This window comes from Monodon monoceros, unplaced genomic scaffold, assembly GCF_005190385.1.
Source record: "Monodon monoceros isolate NGI ecotype Baffin Bay Population unplaced genomic scaffold, NGI_Narwhal_1 Super_Scaffold_21, whole genome shotgun sequence".
Lineage (NCBI taxonomy): Eukaryota > Metazoa > Chordata > Mammalia > Artiodactyla > Monodontidae > Monodon > Monodon monoceros.
In genome coordinates this window covers 75,306,148-75,329,512 of record NW_021703778.1, presented here as the reverse complement: position 1 = coordinate 75,329,512, position 23,365 = coordinate 75,306,148, and the positions used below count along the sequence as shown (strand labels likewise).

Genomic DNA, 23,365 nt, shown 5'->3' with positions numbered 1-23,365 from the left:
CTCCTGCTGAGAGGCCATCACCTGCCTAGATGGACCTGTTGGTCCAGTTAGAAAGTAAGGTCCAGAATTGAGGGAGAACAGACCTGGGGTCCAGGGACAGGGGCTTCCAGAGCCCAGCTGGTGTCTTGCTGGCTAGGACTTCCTCTCAGCTTAGAGAACACTGGGATGGGGAGGGTCATCTGGCTTTCGGGAAACCAAGGCCTCTAATTCAGGGCTGTGCCAACTCCAGCATGCCCGAGTCTGGCCATCCATTGCTTCCCCGCCAGGGTCTGCCACCTGCCACTATGGATGCGTAGCCTGCATTGTGGGATTTATTCATGAATGATTCTAGGGGTAGTGGGGGCCAGGGGAGCATTGGGCCTCCAGGTTGAGGCTTTGGAAATGTTAACTATTCCCTCCTGGTGGACCTTAGTTTTCCTTTCTGCAGGATGGGTACAGCTGATGACTGGGGTGCTTTTAATACTTGAAAGGTGTGTTAGCTTCCCCACCCATAAAGTACCTTAGAAGGCCTGGCATCAGGAAGATAAGTCCCCTTGAAACCTCTTTGCACCCTTCTCTTCTCTCTTGTCTCTGGGGCAGGGGCTGTACCTGCTGTGGTAGGCTACCTCCACAGTGTAACGCAAACGTGCCAGAAAGGCTTGTCCACCTCCCCGCATCCCACTGAGGTGCCTAAAATCCCAAGAGGTCAGACTCTGGAGTTCCACAGACCTGTCTGAATTAGGGGTCTGCTCCTTACCAGCGGCGTGGTCTTGGGCAGATACTTCTCTCTGAACCTCGGTGTCATCACCTGTAAAATACAGATAATAGCAGCCACCTTAGTGCTGGTGTGAGGAATGAATGAAGTAATGCATTGAAAGCACCAAGTCAGTGCTTGATACATGTGAGTGTTTTGGGGTCTTTTTTTGTTTTTTTTTTTGCGGTACGCGGGCCTCTCACTGTTGTGGCCTCTCCCGTTGTGGAGCACAGGCTCCGGACGCGCAGGCTCGGCGGCCATGGCTCGCTGGCCCAGCCGCTCCGCGGCATGTGGGATCTTCCCGGACTGGGGCACGAACACGCGTCCCCTGCATCGGCAGGCGGACTCTCAACCACTGCGTCACCAGGGAAGCCCCTTGGGGTCTTTTTGAATAGAGCCTTTTCAGTCACCAAGGAGCCCCCCATTGAAAATGTGCAGGGACATTAAGGAATCACTTGAGATGCTTCTGATCACTGGGACTGAGGGAGAAGAGGGGTCAGAGAGCTGCGGATGCAGTGGGGAGGCTGTTGCTACTTCCCCTGGCTGGGCCAGGACCCTAGGGCCGGCAGGCACGCCGGGAGCTGTCCGTGGTGCTGAACACCATTTATTGCTCTCTGCCGGCCCAGCTTTCAGAAATCTGTGCAACCGTCTGGCAAAGAGTAAGGAAGCATAGTGTACAAGGCCAAGGTCAGCTCCCAAAGCCCAACTTCTGTTACCTCCTCCAGGAGCACTTTATGACCTCATCCTTCTAGGCCACCAGGAGCCCACCTTTTCAGATGCCTGGGCTGCTGCCTGGGATGGTTTCTTACATCATTGCCCAACTTGTCTTCTGTCTCCTGGCTAAGCCTTGGACCATGAGCTCCCTGAGATCAGGGCATCTCTATGCTGAGGTAAATAGGTTCTGCCGTCCAATTATCCAGGGAATATTGTGGGCCCTTAATTCCACCCCTGGCTGTTCTGGAACCATTATTAAGCTCCCGTCCACCCACCCCCTGTAGATGCTTTGCTTTGGCTCTTCCCTGGAAGATTTCATCTACCTCCCTCACCTCTTTCCTGTGAATTTTTTGACTTGAATTACTTATTTACTCATTTAAAACTATGGGCTAGGCATAGGTCAGAGCATTTTACAAATATCACTTCATTTTGTTCTTATAACAGTTCCACTAGTTAGGTGAGCAGATGAGCAGACTGAGGCTTGGAGAGATTAAGCAACTTGCTAGCAAATGATGGAACCAGGAATCCAGTTCAGGTGGGTTGGCCTGAGAGCCTGTGCTGCTTTCTTCCCACCATGTTACGCTGCGTTTTGAGTATCTCCTTGAGGCTCCAGGACAGTGGTGTGTGGGAGGAAGTGCTCCAGTGATCTGACCCCAGCCCAGATCAGGCACCAGCAAATATTCCTTAGCATCTGGAAACTCATGATTGAAACAGCTAACCAGAATGCAGGGAAATGGGTGTTTTTGCCTCATGTAATTTGGTTTTATGAAGACCACTAAATGAAAACATGCTCCTGTTAATTACTGTCTCAAATTTGGTCTGTAATTGAGGGAACTAGAGCTTGGGAGAGTGTAGAAACCCGCTGGAGTAGCAGGCCTGCCCGAGTCAGCATTCCAAGCTGCCTTGCACCCGCTCTGTTAATTTTAGAAACTCTCCCAGTCTGGGTGTATTATTAGCTTTATGTACAGAGGCCACAAGGCTCTCAGTGGCCTCTCTATGTCACAATTTTTTTGTTTTGTTTTTCCCAAGAGATTAAATAAAAGGAACGATGGCCATGTGTACATAGGGGTGTTTGCACACTGCGTGTGTGAATGAGGATACCTGTGTATGGCATCTAATGAGTGTCTGCAGCTGTCTTTGAATGGTGTGCATGAGGCTGAGTGGAGAGTGTACACAGCTTGAGAGCAGCATAGAAGCTGAAACCATTCTCCCAGGGCCCAGAAGTCATTAGCAGGATGTGCTGTGTTCCGTGTAGTGGGTGTGAAGGCTGGGGTGGGTTCTCCCAGATGGCACGGGGGGAGTAGGGCTGACGAAGGGGTGGCGGGCTGTGGGGCAGGGAAGGAGCTAAAGTTGACCTCTTGGCACCAGACTTAGAGTGAAAAGCCTTAGCCCAGTGAGGCTGTGACTTGAAGTCCCGTCTTGATGCCCTGAAGAACTTGGCTTTCAGAGGAGCTGCCGGAAGCTGCCTTTCCGGAAGCCACACTTCCCTGAGCTGTGTGATGTGGGACAACTCTCTCGCCCACCTTCACTGAAGCAGGCCCTGCCCTCTCCTTGACTCAGAGCGCCATTCTGAGTCTGACAAAGAAAGCAATTTGCTGTGAAGTAATTCTTTTCAAACTTGGAACTCTTCAGGCCGGGGCACTTTGGTTTTGCGGTGGGACCCACTGAAGACTCGAGGAAAGCTTATCTTTTTGTCTCCCACTCCCTTCCCCCTGGCTTCCCTGCAGTAGAGCGTTAAAGATGGCTGAAAGGTTATTTCTCTTGGGAGAAGACAGGCTTATTTCTTCCCAGCATAATACATTTATCTGTCATTGTGTAACTGTCTAAATTACTAGCAGAGAGAAACAGCTCTGCAGTGCAAGTTTTCAGTTTTAGGGCCAGCCCTGGGGTGGCTGGTTCTTGGGCAGGGTCCCTGGTCATGCCTTCTAGACATAGGGTCTCTGCCTACCTGTGCTACCTGCATACTCCAGAGGGGCCCCTGCTGGGCCAGATAGGAGACCTGTGAGTTGGCTTTTACCTCCTCATACTGCTTAACCTCTCAGAGGCTTCACCCTGAGGGTCCCTCCCCACCTCCCCAGGAAATATTAGCAGTTGCTTTGAGGCCTTAGAAGAAGTGATGCTGGAAGCCCCCACTGGTCTCATTCTGTTGCATTGAGTGGTACCTCACTGGTGCCTGAAATCCCCCCGTTAACACTGCCTGTCACTTAGCTGTACACCTGAAACTAACACAACATTGTAAATCAACTATACTCCGATAAAAATGTTTTAAACATTTTATCACAGAAACTTTGGTAACTGAAATAATTATTCTACCAAATAATGTTTAAAGGAAACTTTTTAAGAAAAAATGAGAAAATATTTGCAATATTTTATTGTGATTAATATATTGATTATTCAATCAGTATTTATTTAAATGTGTACTTGAACATCAAAAATATCTACTTTGCTAAATATAAATTATTTGCTGGAAAAAAATAAAATAAAATTGTTGAAATATATTTTAAAAAAAAGAAAAACACTGCCTGCATTTGAAGGTATCACTGACCTTCCCTACTGCTGTGTTTAGAAGTAAACCTCTGGGGGAGAGAGATAGTCAGACATTTTCTGACTATAGGGAGGCCCCCCGAGAGCCAGTGTGGGAGAAGGCCAGATCAGAATTACAGGACCGAGTGTGGAGGCCCCACCCCTCATTGCACAGTGGGGAAACTGAGGCCCAGAGTGGGGAGGGCACCTGCCTGTCAGTGACAGAGCTAGGACTGGATCCCATGCCTCCAGCATCCCAGGCTCCTGCTATGTGTCTGGACCTCCCCTGTTCTCTGGTCACGGTCTGTGGCATGTCTGCCTGCCATCCTGTCTCAGGCCACAGTTGACCCTCAGGGAGGATGGAGCATCCTGGCCTGAGCCTGGGGTGGTGCGGGGTGAATTACTTCTGCTGCTAAAACAGCCTCTTGCCTCTCTCTGGATGTCATTATTTAGTTTGCTTTTCAGCCTCTCACTGGGGCATGGGGATTGGAGTAGGAGGCTTGTCATCGGGGATCTCACAGAGGGGCAGGCAGAAGGCATCCCTAAGGATGACTAAGGAGGAGGCTGTTTCTATGCCAGTCATGACATCTTGCCCTGGTACCCATGCACCTATCTCCCGCAGGGTCTCAGAACCTCTGAAGACTTCTCTCTCCCACCTTTGCTGTCTCTGAGCTTTTAGTCTGTAATTCATTCTCTCTCTCCTCCTATGACTGACCTATGTGTCTCTGGGCAGATTTTACTGGGACCTGACCATGTTGCTGCTGATGGTAGGAAACCTGATCATCATTCCTGTGGGCATCACCTTCTTCAAGGATGAGAACACCACACCATGGATTGTCTTCAACGTGGTGTCGGACACGTTCTTCCTCATCGACTTGGTCCTCAACTTCCGCACAGGGATTGTGGTGGAGGACAACACAGAGATCATCCTGGACCCACAGCGGATTAAGATGAAGTACCTCAAAAGCTGGTTCGTGGTGGATTTCATCTCCTCCATCCCCGTGGACTACATCTTCCTCATTGTGGAGACACGCATCGATTCGGAGGTCTACAAGACTGCCCGGGCCCTGCGCATCGTCCGTTTCACCAAGATCCTCAGCCTCCTGCGCCTCTTGCGTCTCTCCCGCCTCATTCGATATATTCACCAGTGGGAAGAGGTGAGTGTTCAGACCCAGACCTCTTCAGGGAAGAGCTATCTTCCCTCTAGGGGAGTGAGGGACCAGCAGGTAACCTCAGATAGTTGGATGTGGGCTGTCGGATTGTAGCAGGCACATCTCTTCCAAGAGGACAAATATTAGTAACTTCTTGACTTCTTATCATGTGCTAGATACTACACGAATCACTTCACAGGCAATATCCCATTTAAGTCTCTAACAACCATAGAGGGTACCACATAGGTAGGTATAAGTACTCATTTTTTACATGAGGAAATAGAGAAATATGAAGAGATTTATATAGTGTCACAGAATTATTAATTGGTGGACCTGGACTCCAGAGCCTGCATTGTTAATCACTGCACTGTACTGTGGAGGTTGCAAACTCAGAAGCTTGTGGGGGCCAGGCAGGGAATATGAATGGGTGAAAAGGGCCATTTGGAGGACAATAGGGAGTGTGGTGGACTGGGGAAAACTGGAGAACATATCTTCCATCTGTATGAGGCAGCCTCTACTCAGCTCTAGCCACTGTGGCCAAGTGAGAATGGGCTCAGGGTTGCTACATCTACAGATTTATCATGAGAAGCAGAAATCTGGACTTCTGTGCAAAATTTGTTGGCAACTGTCTTAGGTTGGGTTCTTCTGGTGCAGACCCTGAGATGAGGATTTGTATGAAAGTGATGTTTTGTTTTTTTTTTGATGGGGAGCAAAGCGTTTCCAGGAAAATCTGGTAAGGGACTAGGGAAGAAGGGCAGGGAAAGGAAGGAAAGGAATAGGAAGGAAAGGAAGGAAGGAAGCCAAACAAGGGTGACACCAAGCAAGTCCTGTGGGGAGCTCCAGGATGGTGTACACCACACCTGGGAGTTGCCCCAATCAGGGCAAAGGAGTTGAACTTTTTATATCCCCTCACCTGTCAGTCACTGGCTCAGGACCCTTGCAGCCCTTGGTGCTAGCAGGCAAAGTGGTTTCCTGCAGTCAGGCCTCTGATAACGAGCCACAGGTGCTAGCTGTAGGGAGTGCAAGCCTGGTGCTTTCCTGGAGTTGTGTGAACACAGACTGTAAAGGGATCCTAGGGGCTCTGGGAAGAGCACTGACTATAGAAACTGAATAAAAAATTGTAAAAGAACTAGGTGGCCAACACCATTCTGAACAAACCTAACTCATCTGTGGGCTGAATGCAACCATCTATGGGAGAAAGAGAGGACTGCAGGCTGGGGTTTGAAAAAAGCAGGTGACCTTGTGAGACTTTCCGCTACCACCAAGTACCACTTTTTGGAGGCAGCCGCAGGCAGGCCAGCCTGAATGTACCAGGGTGGGGGGAGATGTGTTCTGTGAGACTGTCCGCCTTGGGGTCTGGAGCGGGCTGTGGCCTGGGGAAGCTTCCGTAGAGGTGCATTTGTTGCCATGGCTCACTGCTAGTCTCCTGGTCTCTGCACGATTGGATGGAAATTCCCACACTCAGGACACGAAGCCCCCACCCCACTCCCAGCAGCAGCCTGGGCCCTGGGCGACAGCACCCATGGCTGAGAGTCGGGGCACTGGCAGATCGAGGTCAGAGGTGTCACGAACACCTGTGCTGCAGAAGTCCCTACACCAGCCTGGCAGAATCACTTCATGGCAGAAATTCTCTTTGGTTTGGAATTTGCATTATTTCTGCTGATAGGAGGAGCAGTGACTTGTCCAAAGTCACGCAGCAGACCTCTGGCAGGGCCAGATCAGACCCCAGTTAGCACTCTTGACTCCCGGCAGGGACCGGGTGTGGTGGAATGCATGTGGGCTTTAGGGCTAGGATGACACGTGAGACCTGAATTAAAATCCAGCTCCACACTGCCAGCTGACTGACCTTGGGGCCACCTTACCCCCTGAGCCTCAGTCTCTTATTGGCAAAGTGGGTAGAAGTCGTACATTCCTCAGTGGATTGCTGTGAGGATTAAAAGAGATGATGTTTGTAAAACCCTTAGTGTGAAACTGGGTGCAGAGAACTGTTAATAAATGCCCCTCCCCATTCTACAGGGTGTTTACTTTTCTCAAATACTTTCTACCCATAATTTCATTGGTTGCTCAAACCTGGCTGACAAAGTCAACAGGGCAGGATTTATTACCTGTATTTGTCAGGTGAGGAAACCGAGGGTGGAAGGGTCAGCTGCCCCAGTGGTAGGATCTTGACCCAGGCCTCCTGACTCCCAGTTCCCTGCCCTTCCCACTTTCTCAGGTGGCCTGAAAGTAGGCTGCCTGGTCCTGTTACCGCTCCCTCTGTTGGGGACAACTCCCCGCTGAGACTGGGGAGGCAGGCAGTGGAGGGTCGAGGGGTGGGGTGAGTTCTGTGGGACAGACTGGGTTTGAGGAACCTGGGGGACATGTAGGTGCAGAGAGGTTGGATGTAGGTCTGAGCTCAGGGCTGAGAGGGGACAGTGCCTGTGGGGGTGAGGGTGGTGGTGGCCAGGGCCCCTCTGAGTAGCTGCAGAGGGAAGATGGAGGCGTATTTCCTGGAATGCTCTGAGGGGCTTGTCTCTTGGTTTCTGTCCCAAGTGGAAATTCAGAACCTTGTTGGCTCCTTCAGTCCCCGAGAAACCCCCAACCTTCTGTGTGTCTTGGACTTAACAGCTGGACTGCCGTTAAAAGCAGAGTAGTCGCTCTTTCCCTTCTCTAGCGTCGGTTCGTGTCTCCAGGCCCCAGCCCGCTGGGGGCCAGCCTTGCTCCCCACTTACACCTGGGCCCTGGGGGCCATGGTATTTTGGGGAGATTTGGCAGAGTTGCCGGTGGGTGGGCAGGGTGGGCCCTGGGACAGGAGCTAAGTAAGCTCTTCTCTTACTGTCCCCACTGCCCCTCTGGCCTGGCCACCCTCTGGGCTACCCAAAAATGGCCAGGCAGGCTCTGACCCTGGACAGAGGCCCCAGGTCAGGACCCTGAACTGGACATCACTACCCTGTCTTGTGCGCAGGAAGGGAGATCCCAGGAGGCCAAATGGATGACTCCCCACCCCCTCCACACCATACACCCTTATCTTGCCTAGCAGCTGGGAAGGAAGTTGCTTTGAGCTGCTGTCTGCCGGGCACACTGCCCATCTAGGGGCTCACCCCAGACTCCTGGGGTTGGATTGGGGTTTCCCAGCTGGCCCCAGGAACCCTGTCTCCAGACCCTCAGTAGCCTGCCCCACCCTTGGGGCTTCTCCCAGCCTCACCTTGGCCTGTAGGCAGCAGCAGGGAGACCTCTGAGGCCTCAGGTCTGCATGAGACCTGGGGAGGGAGGTGTTTCGAAGAGAAGACCCTGCTCTTTCTCCTCCTCCAACTCCAGTTCATGTGAATCTCTCCCCTTCTTTAGGCCTCAGTTTCCCCGACTGTCAGATGTATTCTGATGTCCTCAGAGGCTGGGCCTCAGTCCCCACTCCAACCTCCCTCGGCGAGGATCATGTTAGCTGGTCATTCTGAGGACACGGTGGTGGTGCTGGGTGAGGGCTGGAGAGTCGGCCTCCCATGGGGAGGGAAAAGCTTGCCCAAGATCCCCTGGTGAAGCTGCAGAGATGCTGGATTCCTGACCCTCAGCCTTCAGCTGCCTCCCCCAGCCCAGCTCAGCCCAGCCCAGCCTCCCAGCCGAGAGTTCCCGAACGTTAGTAGCAGCTCTTGGGAGTCAGGGTAGGTGGAGGGTCTCGGCAGTCGTAGACGACTGTCTCAGAGGATGCCAGCCTCTGCCTGCATCCTGGGCGATCTAGGTCAGCATCCTCCCTCCCAAGCCTCTTCCCTCCCTCTGAGGTGTGAGCTTGTTATAGGCATGGAGGCTATTGTTAGAAACCGTGGTTGCCCCCCTTTGGATGTTCCCCTGCAGGGCCCAGCACCCCAGTGACCCATCCCAGAAGCCTCTTCTTTCCCTCGGCAGCATCTTGGCGTAATGGAAGGGGCTGGATGCAGGAAGTCAGGCCAGGGGGGCTGTGCAGCCCCCAGTGAAGCTCCTCTCCCTGTGGGCCTCAATTTTTCCACCTCTCTCAGAATCGGGAGTTTGGGACGACACAGAGGCATGGTCCTGGGGGGCAGGAGCTGGTCCTCTCTACGGGCCCTAGGAAGGGACCTAGCGTGACCCTCTAGTTTGTACCCAGGATACACATGCACCAGCCACTCTCTCAGGACCCGGATGGCTGTTCTCAATGTGGCTGCTTGTTCGTGAGACAAAGGGAGGAGTTTGTTCTTCTTCCCCGAGGAGAAAACAAATCCCAGGAGGGAACTCTAACAAGGCCCCAAGAAGAGGCCTTGGCAGAAACTCCAGTTTCTGGTCTCTCCCCAGGACTGAGAAATCAGCTCTTTATTTTGAGGGCTGGGAAAGAGACCGAAAGAAAGGGACCAACGTGTGCTGAGCACCTCCTGTGTGCCAGCTCCTGATCCCCAAGACAGCCCTGGGAGCTGGTAGTTATTGACCCATTACACAGATGAGGAAACTGAGGCTCAGAGCAGAGAAGGCACTTGCCCAAGGTGGGAGACGGTGAGAGACGTGTCACCCTGCCGTTACCCTGTGGTCCAGAAACTACAGAAGGGAATAGGAGTAGGAGCTTCCCCCAAATGCCATGCTGGGCACAGAGAGTGAGCTGTCCAGGCCACCTGCCTGGCAAGCCTTGTGGGGCCCTTGAAATGAAGACAGTCAACCCCGAAAGTCAGAACCAAAATCATAAAAGGGGGTTTTAATGAGGTATAAAGAGCAAGACAAATATTTGCACAGTGCAGCTGACTTGCGGGTGGCCTATGGCCCCAGCCCACAGTGGGGACACACGGGTGTTTAGCAACCTCTCCCAGCAACGTCCAGCCTTGCTCTCAGCAACCACCCCTGGGTGCTCTAGAGTGTTGGGGGTGGGGTGAGTGTCCACCGTCTGGGGTACCCTCCTAGCCTGAATGGATGTATCCCCCACCAACTCTTTGCAGAAAGCTCAGACTTTGCCATGCTGGTGCCCCTGGCTTTGTGTGTCTGAGAGCCATCCGCAGTACCCCTCACCACCACCAGAACTACCACCATCCCACCCCTACAGGACACTCCCAGCGTCTGCATCCTTCAGCCAATATCAGGCACGCCACCACCACCACCACGCTCTCTGAGGATACATGAGTCTGTGCCACCTGCAGGAAAAAGCACCTTTTTCTCTTCCTGCAAAAGCAGGTTCCCTGTGGGCTGTGCCTGCCCAGACTGGGGCCTTTTTCGAATGCCACTGTGTATACTCGTGGCAGCCCTGATCACCATCATCCCCACCACTGTCTTCATCACCTTCACCTTCGTCGCTTAAGCACTTCTCAGTTCCTGAGACCCTACCATGTGCTCTGCATACTCGTTGCTGAGATCAGTATAAAGGCAAAATTATACAAGGACCTGATCTTGGAAGAAAATTAGTTACAAAGAAAAGAAAAACAAGGATGATAGAAAAAGGAAAGAACACATTGCATTCAAATGTGCCAACCTTGATCTGGTCTTTAAGACCCAGAGTAATACATAGAAAGGAGCAGTTATTGCAGGCTGTGGAGTCTGGGATGCTTTCTAAAAGTGATCCAAGTCTTCCTTCAGTGTGGTATCTGTTTTTGGCTGTTAGAACAAGATACCACAGGCTGGGGGGCTTAGATGACAAATATTTATTTCTCACAGTTCTGGAGGCTGGAAGGATGAGATCAGGATGCTGTCATGGTCAGGTTCTGGTGAGGGCCCGCTTCCTGGTTTGTAGATGGCCGTCCTCTTTCTGTGTCCTCACGTGGCCACATATCAACTCTCGCGTGTCTCTTCTTGTAAGGGCACTAATTCCATCCATGGGGCCCTACCCTCATGACCTAATCATCTTGCAAAGGCTCCACCTCCTAATACCATTACATTGAGAGTTAGGGCTTCAACATAGGATTTTGGGGAGATTTCAGTTCATACAAGTTGGGAAATGAAGGAACTTAATAATAATGAATCCCCCCCTCCACCACCCACGTATGTGTTCAGGGCCCAGAGCACTTTCTTAGCCAGTTTAATTTCTTGAACAACCCTGAGAAGTGGGGGCAGATGTCTAGCTTTGTTTTAGTTGAGGAGATGCTGAGGTGTGGAGGGAGGTGAGGACAGGTGTCAGCCATCTCTGAGACTAGGTGGTCCCATGTCACTCACCCTCCCCATCCCCCCCAGAGTTGGGGAGCTGGTGGCATTCTGGTCAACCAAGACTTTGCAGGGTTAGTGGCCCCAAGGTCATAGAGCTGTTGTGCTCACCTAAGCAGCTGCTTTAGAGGCAGAAGTGGGATCTTCCCTTGGAGCCACAGCTGCGGCACTGGTACTCAGGAGCTGCCTGCCCTGCCTGCTCTCTAGTGCCCACCCCTCCTTATACAGAGATGTGTCCGCTAAGCTGGGCAACGGCATGCTGACAGCCCTGGGGCTGGTTTCTGGGCCCCAGTGGGGCTAGGCTGCCAGGCGCACAGCTCTGTCTACAGTATTACGCTGTGCACCAGGCTTACAGAGGTGAGATGCCGGAGAGTCCCGCCTGGCCCTGGGTCCAGCTTGCTGTGTGGATCTGGCCACATCACTTGGCCACTTTGGGTTTGAGTTGTTTTATTTACGAAACGGAGCTACTGAAAGCCACCCTTCCCGCCCTGGGCCAATCTAATAATTTGCAGGCAGCCCTGGGTTCAAATCTGCCCCTTCTGCTGCCGCCATGACCAAGGGCAAGTCCGTTTACTTCTCTGAGCCTGGGTGTAAAAGCGTTAACAACATTTTCAGCAAAGGGTTGTTGTGAGTTTGAATGAGATGATGACTGTGGGACCGTGTGCCCGCCCCCTCAGGTTCGGTGTTACTGTCTCTCTGTTGCCGGGGACACAGGGGTGATGGGACAGCTAGAGCTGCCACCCTCCAGGAAACTTTCCAAGGTCTGTTTCATCCTTCCAGCTCGTACATCCAGAGTCATGCTACTAAGGGGGCCACAGGTGGGCGCAACCCAGGGGGTGATACACAGTAGTATTCATCTTTGGTTTCTCCAGACCAAGACCCAGGCTAAGCCTATATTTCAGAAGGGGAAACTGAGGTCTCAAGTATCAGAATATCCTGCCACCAGCTACGGGGCTGTTGCTAAAAGACCACTAGACAGGGGTTGAAATATCTAGGGTCTGTTTCTTTGGGTCTCAGGTTCCCCCATCTGAAATGGGCTTAAACTAGGTCTCTGTGGCATTTGACAAGTCTTCAGGTTTGGCCCAAAGCCCCTCTCCAGGAAGGCTCTCTACCTGGGAATAATATGGAGGGACCAGAACTAGGGGTGGGGGCACCTCCAGAGTCTCCCAGGCCAGAGGCAAGGCTAGAACTTCCAGAGACCTCTCTCTAGACTTCTTTCCATCTCTGTCCCCTCCCCATCCTGTCACCATGGTGACCCCTGCTGAAACCAGACCAAGAGGCAGCTTGGGGAGGAGGGAGGTGGGGCAGGGATGCTGGGATGTACGCATCCTTGGCCCTGCCCAGCCACACCTCAGCCTCTTGCTCAGAGCCACAGGAGTGGAGATGCACGGCTGGCCATGGTTGCTGTACCTTATTAAACTGTACAGGAGAGCATTACTACTCATACATGTTAACTAATCATAAGGATTAATTATTAATAACTTATCAATAATGGTTTGCAATTTGTTGAATACTTCCATACCCAGTACTAAGCACTTTATATGTATAATTTAATCCTTTTGACAACCCACTCAAGGTAAGAAATTTTATCGCCATTTCCCAGATGAGGAAACATGATCAGAGAGGTTCAGGAACTTTCTCAAGGTCACACAACTAGGAATTGGGTAGGAGTTGGGCCTGGGATCAAGGTCTGTGTGAACTTGGAGCCTAGGTGTCTGTACCGCCCCCCCCCTGCAGTTCCATGGCTGCCTTTGGCAGAACCCGCTGCCCCTGGGGGGGTCCTGAGAGTCTAGTGACAGATTTAGGGAAACACCATGTCCCTGGTGTGACCGCAGACCATAGTACCCCGAGGAGCCTCTGGTGGGCTGGCTCTTCTTCGTGTTGTCCTCACAGCCCAGGTGAGCTGCCCGTTTCCAGGCTGTATGGGGCTCTACGTGCCCTCCCTTCACGTGTCCGGCCTGGGTGGCTGGACTCCCCATGGGAGCCCACCCCCGTATCTGCATGGATCCCAGGTGGAGTCCCTCTGGAGCCCCACAGCCTGCAGGCTGCTTCTCCCAGGGCCAGCCTGACGCCTTCCCACCCTCGCCACGGCCAGGACCTGCACCGAGCTGGGCGCGCTGCCCAGTATGTGCAGAGCATCAGGGCCTGCAAGCAGCTGCGGGGTCTGCCCGGGAGCGGGCCGGCCCCCAGCTAATTGGGCCAATCTCTCCCCTCTGCCCGCAGATCTTCCACATGACCTACGACCTGGCCAGCGCCGTGGTGCGCATCGTGAACCTCATTGGCATGATGCTCCTGCTCTGCCACTGGGACGGCTGCCTGCAGTTCCTGGTGCCCATGCTGCAGGACTTCCCTGACGACTGCTGGGTGTCCATCAACAACATGGTGGTGAGTGCCCAGCCCTCGGCCCTCCCTCCAGGTGTGGGGGCAGGGGACCGACGAGGTGCAGATGGGCAGAGCAGGTCACGTAGGGCCTCGGCGGAGCCCTTGGCTCTGTGCTGCTACCTCTGCCGCCTTACAGCCTCCAATGAAGACGGGAACCTCGCTCTTTGGCGCTGATTGCACCCAGGGAGACTAAGACCAGGGCTTCCTCAGATTGTATCAGGTGTGGGAATACCGCGCTGGTGGCTCCTGCCCTCCTATCTCTGCTCCCCGAGGCTGACCAACCATTAAAAGCCAGCAGAGTCCTAGGAAGGAGAAACCAGTGAGGGGCACTGTGGGCAGCCCACATGGACTCCCAGATCACACGTGGCTGCCGCTTTCTGCTCCAGCAGCAGAGCTGGGCTGTCCCTCTGCACCCTCCTCCTGCCCCACCCCACAGACACACAGCCCCATCCTAGGTGGGGTCCTGAGCAGGGAAGGCAGGTTCGAAGGAGCCTGATCCCCTCCCTCCCCCTCCACCCTGTGGGTGGGTGAGAGGAGCCGTGGGGCAGGGTTCCCCAGCCTCCTGTGAACAGGGCACGCTCCAGGCAGGGTGGCGGGTCCCCTGGGCCTATGGGCCTTTCTCTGGCTCTGCGAACCCCTGCGTCCTCCTCTCACTCCCAGTCAGTTTGGTTTGCTCTCTAGGCAAACCCTCAGGGCCCCAGGGGAGGAAAAACTGGCTTTGAAAGAGGTGAAAGAGACCCTGAGGCATCTTTCAGCATCAAACAGGCCTTTGCAAAACAGCCTTTTGATGAGCCAAGTGTAAATGAATCGGCCACGTGGATTGAATTTCCCGGTCCCCAGAGGCTCAGCAGTAAAGCCAGAGCCCTGGCTGGAGGCAGCTGGGGGCTGCCTGGGGACGGGGAGCCCAGGCCCCTTCTATCCCTGGAGATCATTGACCTCCCACTCTCTGGAATGAGAGCCCCTAGACCAGCTCAGCTGTGTCCAGGATGGTCTGAGTGAGCTTGAGCTTGGCACGCAGCGCCTGTGCCTTCCTCCAGGTGCTGGGAACAACCTGGTGATTGCGGAAGTGCTTAGGGCTCTGGGCAGGGGTTCTGGCCGTGCAGTAGGGTGGCTTTCCACATTCATGCTAACGCATCTGCCTCCTGAGCAGAGAGCACTGGGGAGGTGGGTTTATCCGGTGGCTCCTTCATTTGGGGCAGTTTCCTCTGTGGGAGGGTGACAGGCCCACACATGCATTAAATTCAGGAGATGGCCCTTCTGAGCGCAGTGTTCCCGCACTGAGCCTTCCTTGAGACACCGACTGGCTTTGGAGACAAAAATAGCCAGGAGCCTCGCTCCCTTTCTCCCTCCTCCGTCCCCAGCACTGTGTGTGTTTCAGGCCATCTACCTTTGGGGTGGGGGAGGGTAACTAGTGGCCACAGCCCTGGATGGATGCAGCCCGGGTTCACACAGGAGGCGACTCAGCTCGGCAGCTCTTTAACTTTGCTCACCCAAAACGAGGACAGCGTTTTCGGCTCAGTCTGCCTGAGCTTGTCCCCCCAGGGGAAGCATATCTGGTTTTATAATTGAGGTCAGTGGGGAAATGGGCTTCACTTGGCAGTAATTCGGTGCGGGGGATGGAGCTGCTTCGGTGAGCTCAGGACAGCAGGGTGGCCCAGCCTGGAGCCCTGGCTGCTGGGGAGGCTCCAGGCTGCCCCCGGGCTGAGAGGTCCGGGGCTGTGGAGGTGGTGGGGTGTTAGGCTGGTGCCCATCCCTTAGCTGGGGCTTCTGGTCTGAGCCCTGCCCCTCCACTGCCAGAGAAAGGCCTAAGTGAGGGATTCACTTGGTCACCATGGGCAGATAGTGTGGGCCTCCCTGCCCCTCACCCAAGGCTTTCAGCCAACAGCAAGGTTGTAAGCCCAGGCCTCAGCCACCGGGAAAGTTAGGCTGAGGGGTGAGAGGTAGCATGGACTTTTCTAGCTCTTCTTGAGAAGGGCCTGCCCTCTCTTTGGCCCAGGTCCCTCCCACCCCTCCCCCAATCTGTCCACCTTTGCGTCTGTCCACAGAACAACTCATGGGGAAAGCAGTACTCCTATGCCCTCTTCAAGGCCATGAGCCACATGCTGTGCATCGGGTATGGCCGGCAGGCCCCGGTGGGCATGTCAGACGTCTGGCTCACCATGCTCAGCATGATCGTGGGTGCCACCTGCTACGCCATGTTCATCGGCCACGCCACCGCCCTCATCCAGTCTCTGGACTCCTCCCGGCGCCAGTACCAGGAGAAGGTAGGCTGGAATGCTGGGGTCCACCCTGGGCTCTCTCAGGAGAACCTGCCCATTGCTCCTTCCCACAGGGAGCACAGGCTGCCAGCCACCGGGTCCCAGAGGGTCCAGCTCCCTGTGATGGGGGCTCCCGTATGGGTGACAGATGGGGGCGAACCCCTCCTAAGTGAGAACTTCTTCAGCTCCCCAGCCTTAAACCTCTAAATGTCTTATTTGTACCCTGTTTTCCTCCTGCTGAAATTGGGGGCTTGTCTCTCCTGACTGAGGGCCCCTTTCCCTCCTGACCTCCCCACCCCGTGCCCACTATCCCCTCCAGCCTCCTCCTCTCTGAGGGCCTTCCCATCAGCATTGAAACTTGCTCCATCTCTCCCTTTTTAGAAACGTCTGTCCCTCCACCATTAACGGGCTTTGCCTCCTATCTTTTCAGCTGTCTGCCTCTTTTTCATGGACAAATTCCTAAAACCAACCGACCAACCAGAAAGCTCGCATTGTTTATGGCTGTTGAATCTACTTTCTTCTCTCAGCCCACTGAGTCTGAGGTCACCTGTACCCTCCGTGGTGCTGAAGCCAGTGGGTCCTCTGGGGTCCTTGTCTTGCTTGGCCTCTGACAGTTATGACTCCCTGCTTGGCTTCACACTTGTTTCCATGACCACGCACTCTCCATTCTCTTCCCTGCTCTCCTTGGCTGGCTCGTCTTCTCAGTCATCCCACATTGGGCCCCTGGTGGCGTGGGCCCAGCTCTCTGCTTCTCTCTCCCCCATCTTCCTAGGGGCCGCTCTTTTCCCACCTCACCCTCACCCCACGCTCTGTGTCCACCTCAGTGCAGTGGGACCCAAATAGTATAATCAGCCCCCACCTCTTTGGAGCGCTAGTACGTGAAAATAGACTCCCCTGTTTCTGATTGTTCCTGGGGTACAGGGACTTCCCTTACATCTCAGTGTGGGGAACATCTGTTCTTGCCTAATTGTGCCTCCTGTCCCAGCCATGCTTCTGAAGATCCCTGCTCTCCACCCACAATCCAGGGATGGCTGGAGCAGCACCCACCCATCACCCCCGGGGTGAGCAGGAGCATTTCTTATTTGGTGAAGCCCTGGGCACTTAGGTTGACAAATCTCTTGTCCCCAAACCTCTTTTTAAGGCCCCTGCTCTACCCAGCCCCTCTTCTGGGCTGGAGTTGCTCTTCAACAAAAGACAGCCTCAGCCGAGGCCATGTTTGGATACATGCCCCACCTGATGGGTCAGGCATCCTGGCTTCAGCCTCCAATCCCTCTAACCGACTGCAGCCCATTTTGCTGCCTCTGCCAGTTTGTTACGACTGATGGGAAACAGCTCCTTCTAGAGTCTGTGGGTGAGGCCTCTCTGGTCCACAGTGTAACACAGAAGAGACCGACGTTTAGAGGAAACTCGGTCGACCTCCTGGTCAGTGGGTCTCCTGTATCTGGGAGTTGGACAGTCCCTATTGTCGGCCGGCCATCTTCACAGTATTGAACATGGTGAGGAGTGGACACTCTGATGGCGCCCCTCCTCCACTCCAAGCATCTGGGAGTCAGGGCCACACCCACACCGAGGACCTCAATCTCACAGGTCGGCCGTAAAGGCCCACAGGGTCTGTGCCAGCTCTGGTCACCAGCAGCCGAGACAGGGTGGTGCGAGCTGGGGCAGTGGGGCCGGCTGGCTAGGGGGTAACGCCCTCTCCCTCTCTCCTGGGACTCAGTACAAGCAGGTGGAGCAGTACATGTCCTTCCACAAGCTCCCGCCCGACACCCGGCAGCGCATCCATGACTACTACGAGCACCGCTACCAGGGCAAGATGTTCGACGAGGAGAGCATCCTGGGCGAGCTGAGCGAGCCGCTGCGGGAGGTGAGCTTTGTGGCTGCCGGCCCGGGAGGGGGTCCAGGCCTTCCTGCTGGGCGGCTCCCCTCATCTCCACCTCCCTTTCTCAATCCACCCTGTCTGGGGAGCAGGAGATCATCAACTTTAACTGCCGAAAGCTGGTGGCCTCCATGCCGCTGTTTGCCAACGCGGACCCCAACTTTGTGACCTCCATGCTGACCAAGCTGCGCTTCGAGGTCTTCCAGCCGGGGGACTACATCATCCGCGAAGGCACCATCGGCAAGAAGATGTACTTCATCCAGCACGGGGTGGTCAGCGTGCTCACCAAGGGCAACAAGGAGACCAAGCTGGCGGATGGCTCCTACTTTGGAGGTGAGACAGCCAAGGGGCCCTGGGGGGACGGAGCAATGGGCTGGAGAGACACCGAGGATGACATCGCAGACCCTCCCGCCACTGCCTGGAGGCGGGTGTCCGTGAGCCCAGGGCAGGGGTGGTCCCAGAGACGAGAAAGACAGTCTGGTACCCATTTGGTTGGGGGCTGGCATCCCCGATGCGGTCACAGCCTAGGGGTGGGGCCTTGTGAGCCTGTCCAGCTTCTGTCCCAGACAGCAGGGCCCCAGGTCAGGGTGGGGTGGGGGATCCTTTGAAGCCTGCCGGGGACCCTCCTACCGCAACCCCCTCCCCCCCGTGACTCCTGCCATCCTGGCAGAGATCTGCCTGCTGACGCGGGGCCGGCGCACAGCCAGCGTGAGGGCTGACACCTACTGCCGCCTCTACTCGCTGAGCGTGGACAACTTCAACGAGGTCCTGGAGGAGTACCCCATGATGCGGCGGGCCTTCGAGACGGTGGCGCTGGACCGCCTGGACCGCATCGGTGAGGCGGCCCGGAGGGAGGGTGGATTCCCCCCGCTGCACAGGCCGGGCGGGCTCCCCTCCCCTCCCACCCTACCCTGAGCTCCTGCTCTTGTTCTGTGGCCCAGGCAAGAAGAACTCCATCCTCCTCCACAAAGTCCAGCACGACCTCAACTCAGGCGTCTTCAACTACCAGGAGAACGAGATCATCCAGCAGATCGTACAGCACGACCGGGAGATGGCGCACTGCGCCCACCGCGTCCAGGCCGCCGCCTCTGCCACTCCGACCCCCACGCCCGTCATCTGGACCCCGCTGATCCAGGCGCCGCTGCAGGCCGCCGCCGCCACCACTTCCGTGGCCATCGCGCTCACCCACCACCCGCGCCTGCCCGCCGCCATCTTCCGGCCTCCCCCGGGGCCCGGGCTGGGCGGCCTCGGGGCCGGGCAGACGCCCCGGCACCTGAAGCGGCTGCAGTCCCTGATCCCGTCGGCGCTGGGTTCCGCCTCGCCCGCCAGCAGCCCGTCGCAGGTGGACACGCCGTCTTCCTCCTCCTTCCACATCCAACAGCTGGCTGGATTCTCTGCACCCGCCGGACTGAGCCCGCTCCTGCCCTCGTCCAGCTCTTCCCCGCCGCCCGGGGTGGGCAGCTCCTCCTCGGCACCCACGCCATCTGCTGCGGCGGCCGTCGCCGCCGCCACAGCCGGGTTCGGCCACTTCCACAAGGCGCTGGGAGGCTCCCTGTCCTCCTCGGACTCTCCCCTGCTCACCCCGCTGCAGCCGGGCGCCCGCTCCCCACAGGCCAACCAGCCGGCGCCCCCGCTGCCCGGGGCCCGGGGCGGCCTGGGACTGGCAGAGCACTTCCTGCCACCCCCAGCCTCGGCCAGGTCCCCGTCGTCCAGCCCCGGGCAGCTGGGCCAGCCTCCCGGGGAGCTGTCCCCGGGTCTGGCCACCGGCCCACCAAGTACGCCAGAGACACCCCCGCGGCAGCCTGAGCGGCTGTCCTTTGCGGCAGGGGCCTCAGGGGGGGCCTCTCCTGTAGCCTTTACCCCCCGAGGAGGTCTCAGCCCCCCTGGCCACAGCCCAGGCCCTCCAAGAACTTTCCCAAGTGCCCCTCCCCGGGCATCCGGCTCCCACGGTTCCTTGCTCCTGCCTCCGGCATCCAGTCCCCCGCCACCCCAAGTCCCCCAGCGCCGGGGCACCCCGCCCCTCACCCCGGGCCGCCTCACCCAGGACCTCAAGCTCATCTCAGCCTCTCAGCCGGCCCTACCCCAGGACGGGGCACAGACTCTCCGCAGAGCCTCCCCACACTCCTCTGGGGAGTCCGTGGCTGCCTTCCCACTCTTTCCCAGAGGCGGGGGTGGCAGCGGGGGCAGCGGGGGCCTCGGTCTCCCCGGGAGGCCCTATGGTGCCGTCCCTGGCCAGCACGTCACTCTGCCTCGGAAGACATCCTCAGGTTCTTTGCCACCCCCTATTTCTTTATTTGGGGCAAGAGCCACCTCTTCTGGGGGTCCCCCTCTGACTGCTGCTCCCCAGAGGGAACCTGGGGCCAGGTCTGAGCCAGTGCGCTCCAAACTGCCCTCCAATCTATGAGCTGCGTTCCCTCCCTCCCTCCCTCCCTCCCTCCTTCTCTCCTCTTTTTTTCTCCTTTCTTTCTTCAGGTTTAACTGTGATTAGGAGATATACCAATAACAATAATAATTATCATTAAAAAACCCACACCAGAAAAACAAAAGAGCAGAAAATAACCAGGTATTCTTAGAGCTATAGAATTTTGGTCACTTGCTTTTATAGACTATTTTAATACCCAGCACTAGAGGGAGGGGGGAGGGGAGCAGGCAGGGCCCAAATGCAAAAGTGAGAGGAAGGCAGGTGGGTTCTCTGGGGCTTGGCAAGGGTGGGGGTGACCCATGTTTGGGATACCTAGAGCAGACTTGTCATTGTATTCATTTTAGGGCAATAGCCACCACCAGGCCCTTAGCTGTGAACCTGGAGCCCCCCTCTGCTAGGGGTCATCCCATTCCTCCAGGAAGGGCTGCCCTTGGGTTTGTTCCTGGGGAGCCTCAGTCGCCTGAGTCCTTGGGACAAACGGGCCAGGGCCCTGAGAGTCTTGCATTTTTTCTACTGCAAACTTAGCAAGATATGTATATGAATATGTATACGTATATATATGTAAGATGTGTATATGTATAGTTATGTAGTGCTCTGTAGAGCCATGTAGATAGCCACTCACACGTGTGCACATGTGTGTGCAATCTAGTTTAACCCCATGTTGCCAGGACACCCAGGTCACCTTACATCCAGCAACCTGCCTTGGCCCGCAGGCTGGGCACCACAGGGCCTGGGGGAAGTATTCTCTCCAGTCCTCAGGGAAGAGGACCCCCCCCCCCGGGCTTCTCAGCAGGCCCCCTCTCTCCCCATCTCTGGTCTCAAATCCAGTCCCAGCCCGACCTCTTACGTGGAAGCAGAAGACTCCAGGCTGTTCATCTCCTTTCCTGTAGGGCCTCAAGCACATTCCCATCACCTCTGTGGCCCTCAGTTTTCTCATCTGTACAGGGGGAGGTGAGGGAAGCTTCTATTTATTGAGTCTGCTCTGTGCCAAGCACTGGTTTAGCACTTTACACACGTTAACTTCTTCAATTTTACAAAGGCCAGGAGGTGTAGTTACTTAGATTCTTCCCATTTCACAGATAAGGAAACCAAGTTTTGGTAATTATTCCAGAATCGCATAACTACAAGTGGCAGAGCTGGGACTGATCTGAGATTGTAATCCAGGCCTACCTGAGGCCAAAGGCGATGTTCCTTTCATTAGAAAATTGTGTTGAGGGGCTGAATTCAACAGACCAGAGTTTAGAGGTAATCAGACCTGAATTCGAATCCCGGACCTGCCGCTGCTTCTTAGCTGTGTGACCTTGGGCAAGTTATCTGAGCTTTCTGTTACCCCATTTGTAAAATGGGAATACTTATGGTACCACCTCACAAGGACCTATGAGGACCAGATAAGAAAAGTAGTACGTGTGAAATGCCCAGCCCAACGCCTTGCACATACCATAGTAGGTGCTCAGTAAATCGTTTCTTCTGCCCCCTCCTCACCTGCCCAGCGCATTGCCCCAGCGAGCTATGGTGAGAGCCTGGGGAGCTTTGGCTGCGGGCTCCAGGGCTTATGATCTTAGGACACAGGAGGTGGCTGCAACTTTCTAAGGGCCTAAGGAAGGTGTGTGGCCAGTGGTGGGCTTGAGCCAGGCCTCCAGGTGTGGGAAGAGTTAGAGGGAGGGAAGGAAGGAAGGAGGCGGCGGGTATCGGATGGAGTGCACAGTGGGGACATGACTGAGGTGGATGTGGAGTTGTGGAGTCAGGGACTTTGGGAAGAGATCCAGAGGCTGGATGGTCAGAGGGAAGGCCTTAGATGACAGGCTAAGGGGACTGACCTTGATTCCGAAGGCAACTAGGAGCCAGAAGCAGGTCCAGGGCGGGCGCCATTGTGAAAGCAGCTCAGACACCTGCCAGAGACAAGGCCAGTGGTCTGCCCACTGCCTAAAGAGCGGGAGGAGGTTAGGCTGCCAAGACCTGATTAATGAGGAGGGCTGGTACTGCCTTGTCCATCTAGAACCCTCCTCCTTACTCTTAAGCCAGAATGTTGACAAGATCAGGTTTTGTCCTGGGATGTGGACAAAATTTCTCCATAGATGGGTCACAGGGAGTGTGAGGCAATAATCCAGGGAAGAAGAGAGTGAAGGATCCTGGGATCTTAGGGAGAGACGAGGAGCCACCTGGCCTTGGTCTCTACTGGGCAGGAGAAGCCCCCTTGGGCCCAGGGAGTTCTCAGAGCTGGAGTAGCAGCACACTCAACTTGAGTTCTGCATCCAAACTCAGTCTAGTCCTGGAGGTGGCGGGGGCAGGGAGGGAATAGGAGTTGGGTAGAGGGTCCAGGGCCCTGAGTACACACACACACACACACACACACTTTATAAAAAGCTCTGAGTACACACACACACACACACACACACACACACACACACTCTTTACAAAAAGCTCTGACTCAGCCCAGCCACTCCAGAGACTGGGAAAGCCAGGTCCGGTCGGTGGGCCCTCCCATCCCCAATCCCCCACAAGCAATTTTCAAATCTTCCATTTTTAAAACAAAATGGTAAATGCGCCGAGTTGTATATTCTATTTCAATAAAAAAATTCCAGTAGCTGCTGCCTTCTTCTAGGGGCCAGGGATTGGGATGGGGGGACTTCGGGAGCCTCAGGAGCCAGGCCGTGGAGGGCAGTGGGACATGGTCCCAAGAGCACGGGGCGCTTGTGTGCACAAGCCTGTGCCCCCACGAGCAGGCAGGCAAAGCTGCAAGGGAGTGCGAGGTCTGGCTATGGACAGAAGCGCGCACTGTGGGCGGGGCTGACGAGTCATTAAGGAGGAGGGTGAGAAAGAGAGTATGTGTCCTTTGTCTGCTAGTGTAGGTGCAAGACCCTGACTCAGGTCCCTCCCACCCCGGCTGTGGGGCTGCAGAGTCCCTGGGACTCCTTGGTGCTCCCTGAAGGAGGAGGGTAGTCAGTGTGCATGTGAACTGCAGCTGGATACTGAAGAGGGAGATGCCCTCTTAGCTTGATTAGATGGGCCCTCAGATGGAGGGTGGCTGGGGGACAAAAGGTGACCAGGCTGGGGGGCGGATGTCATGGCCAGGACAAAAGGTTGCTTTTCAGAGTGGCCATGGAGGGGCCACAGCCCGTGGGCTCCTGCTGGGGTTGGGGAATCTGAGAGGCCTCACTGTTAGGAGGTGTGGCACCTACTCCCCACTGTGGTAGGAGGGGTAAGCCT

At 55.5% G+C, this 23,365-nt stretch overlaps 1 protein-coding gene across 1 annotated transcript in view; it reads left to right on the top strand.

Annotated features, from left to right (window-relative positions):
* The window catches only part of HCN4 (hyperpolarization activated cyclic nucleotide gated potassium channel 4), a 41,521-nt gene extending 21,381 nt beyond the window's left edge, over positions 1 to 20,140 (top strand). The window contains 7 exon segments of the mRNA XM_029238759.1: positions 4,704 to 5,127; positions 13,444 to 13,605; positions 15,648 to 15,866; positions 17,578 to 17,724; positions 17,829 to 18,069; positions 18,407 to 18,571; positions 18,678 to 20,140. Coding sequence (XP_029094592.1) covers positions 4,704 to 5,127; positions 13,444 to 13,605; positions 15,648 to 15,866; positions 17,578 to 17,724; positions 17,829 to 18,069; positions 18,407 to 18,571; positions 18,678 to 20,140 — 2,821 coding nt within the window.
* The last annotated feature ends 3,225 nt before the right edge of the window (positions 20,141 to 23,365 follow it).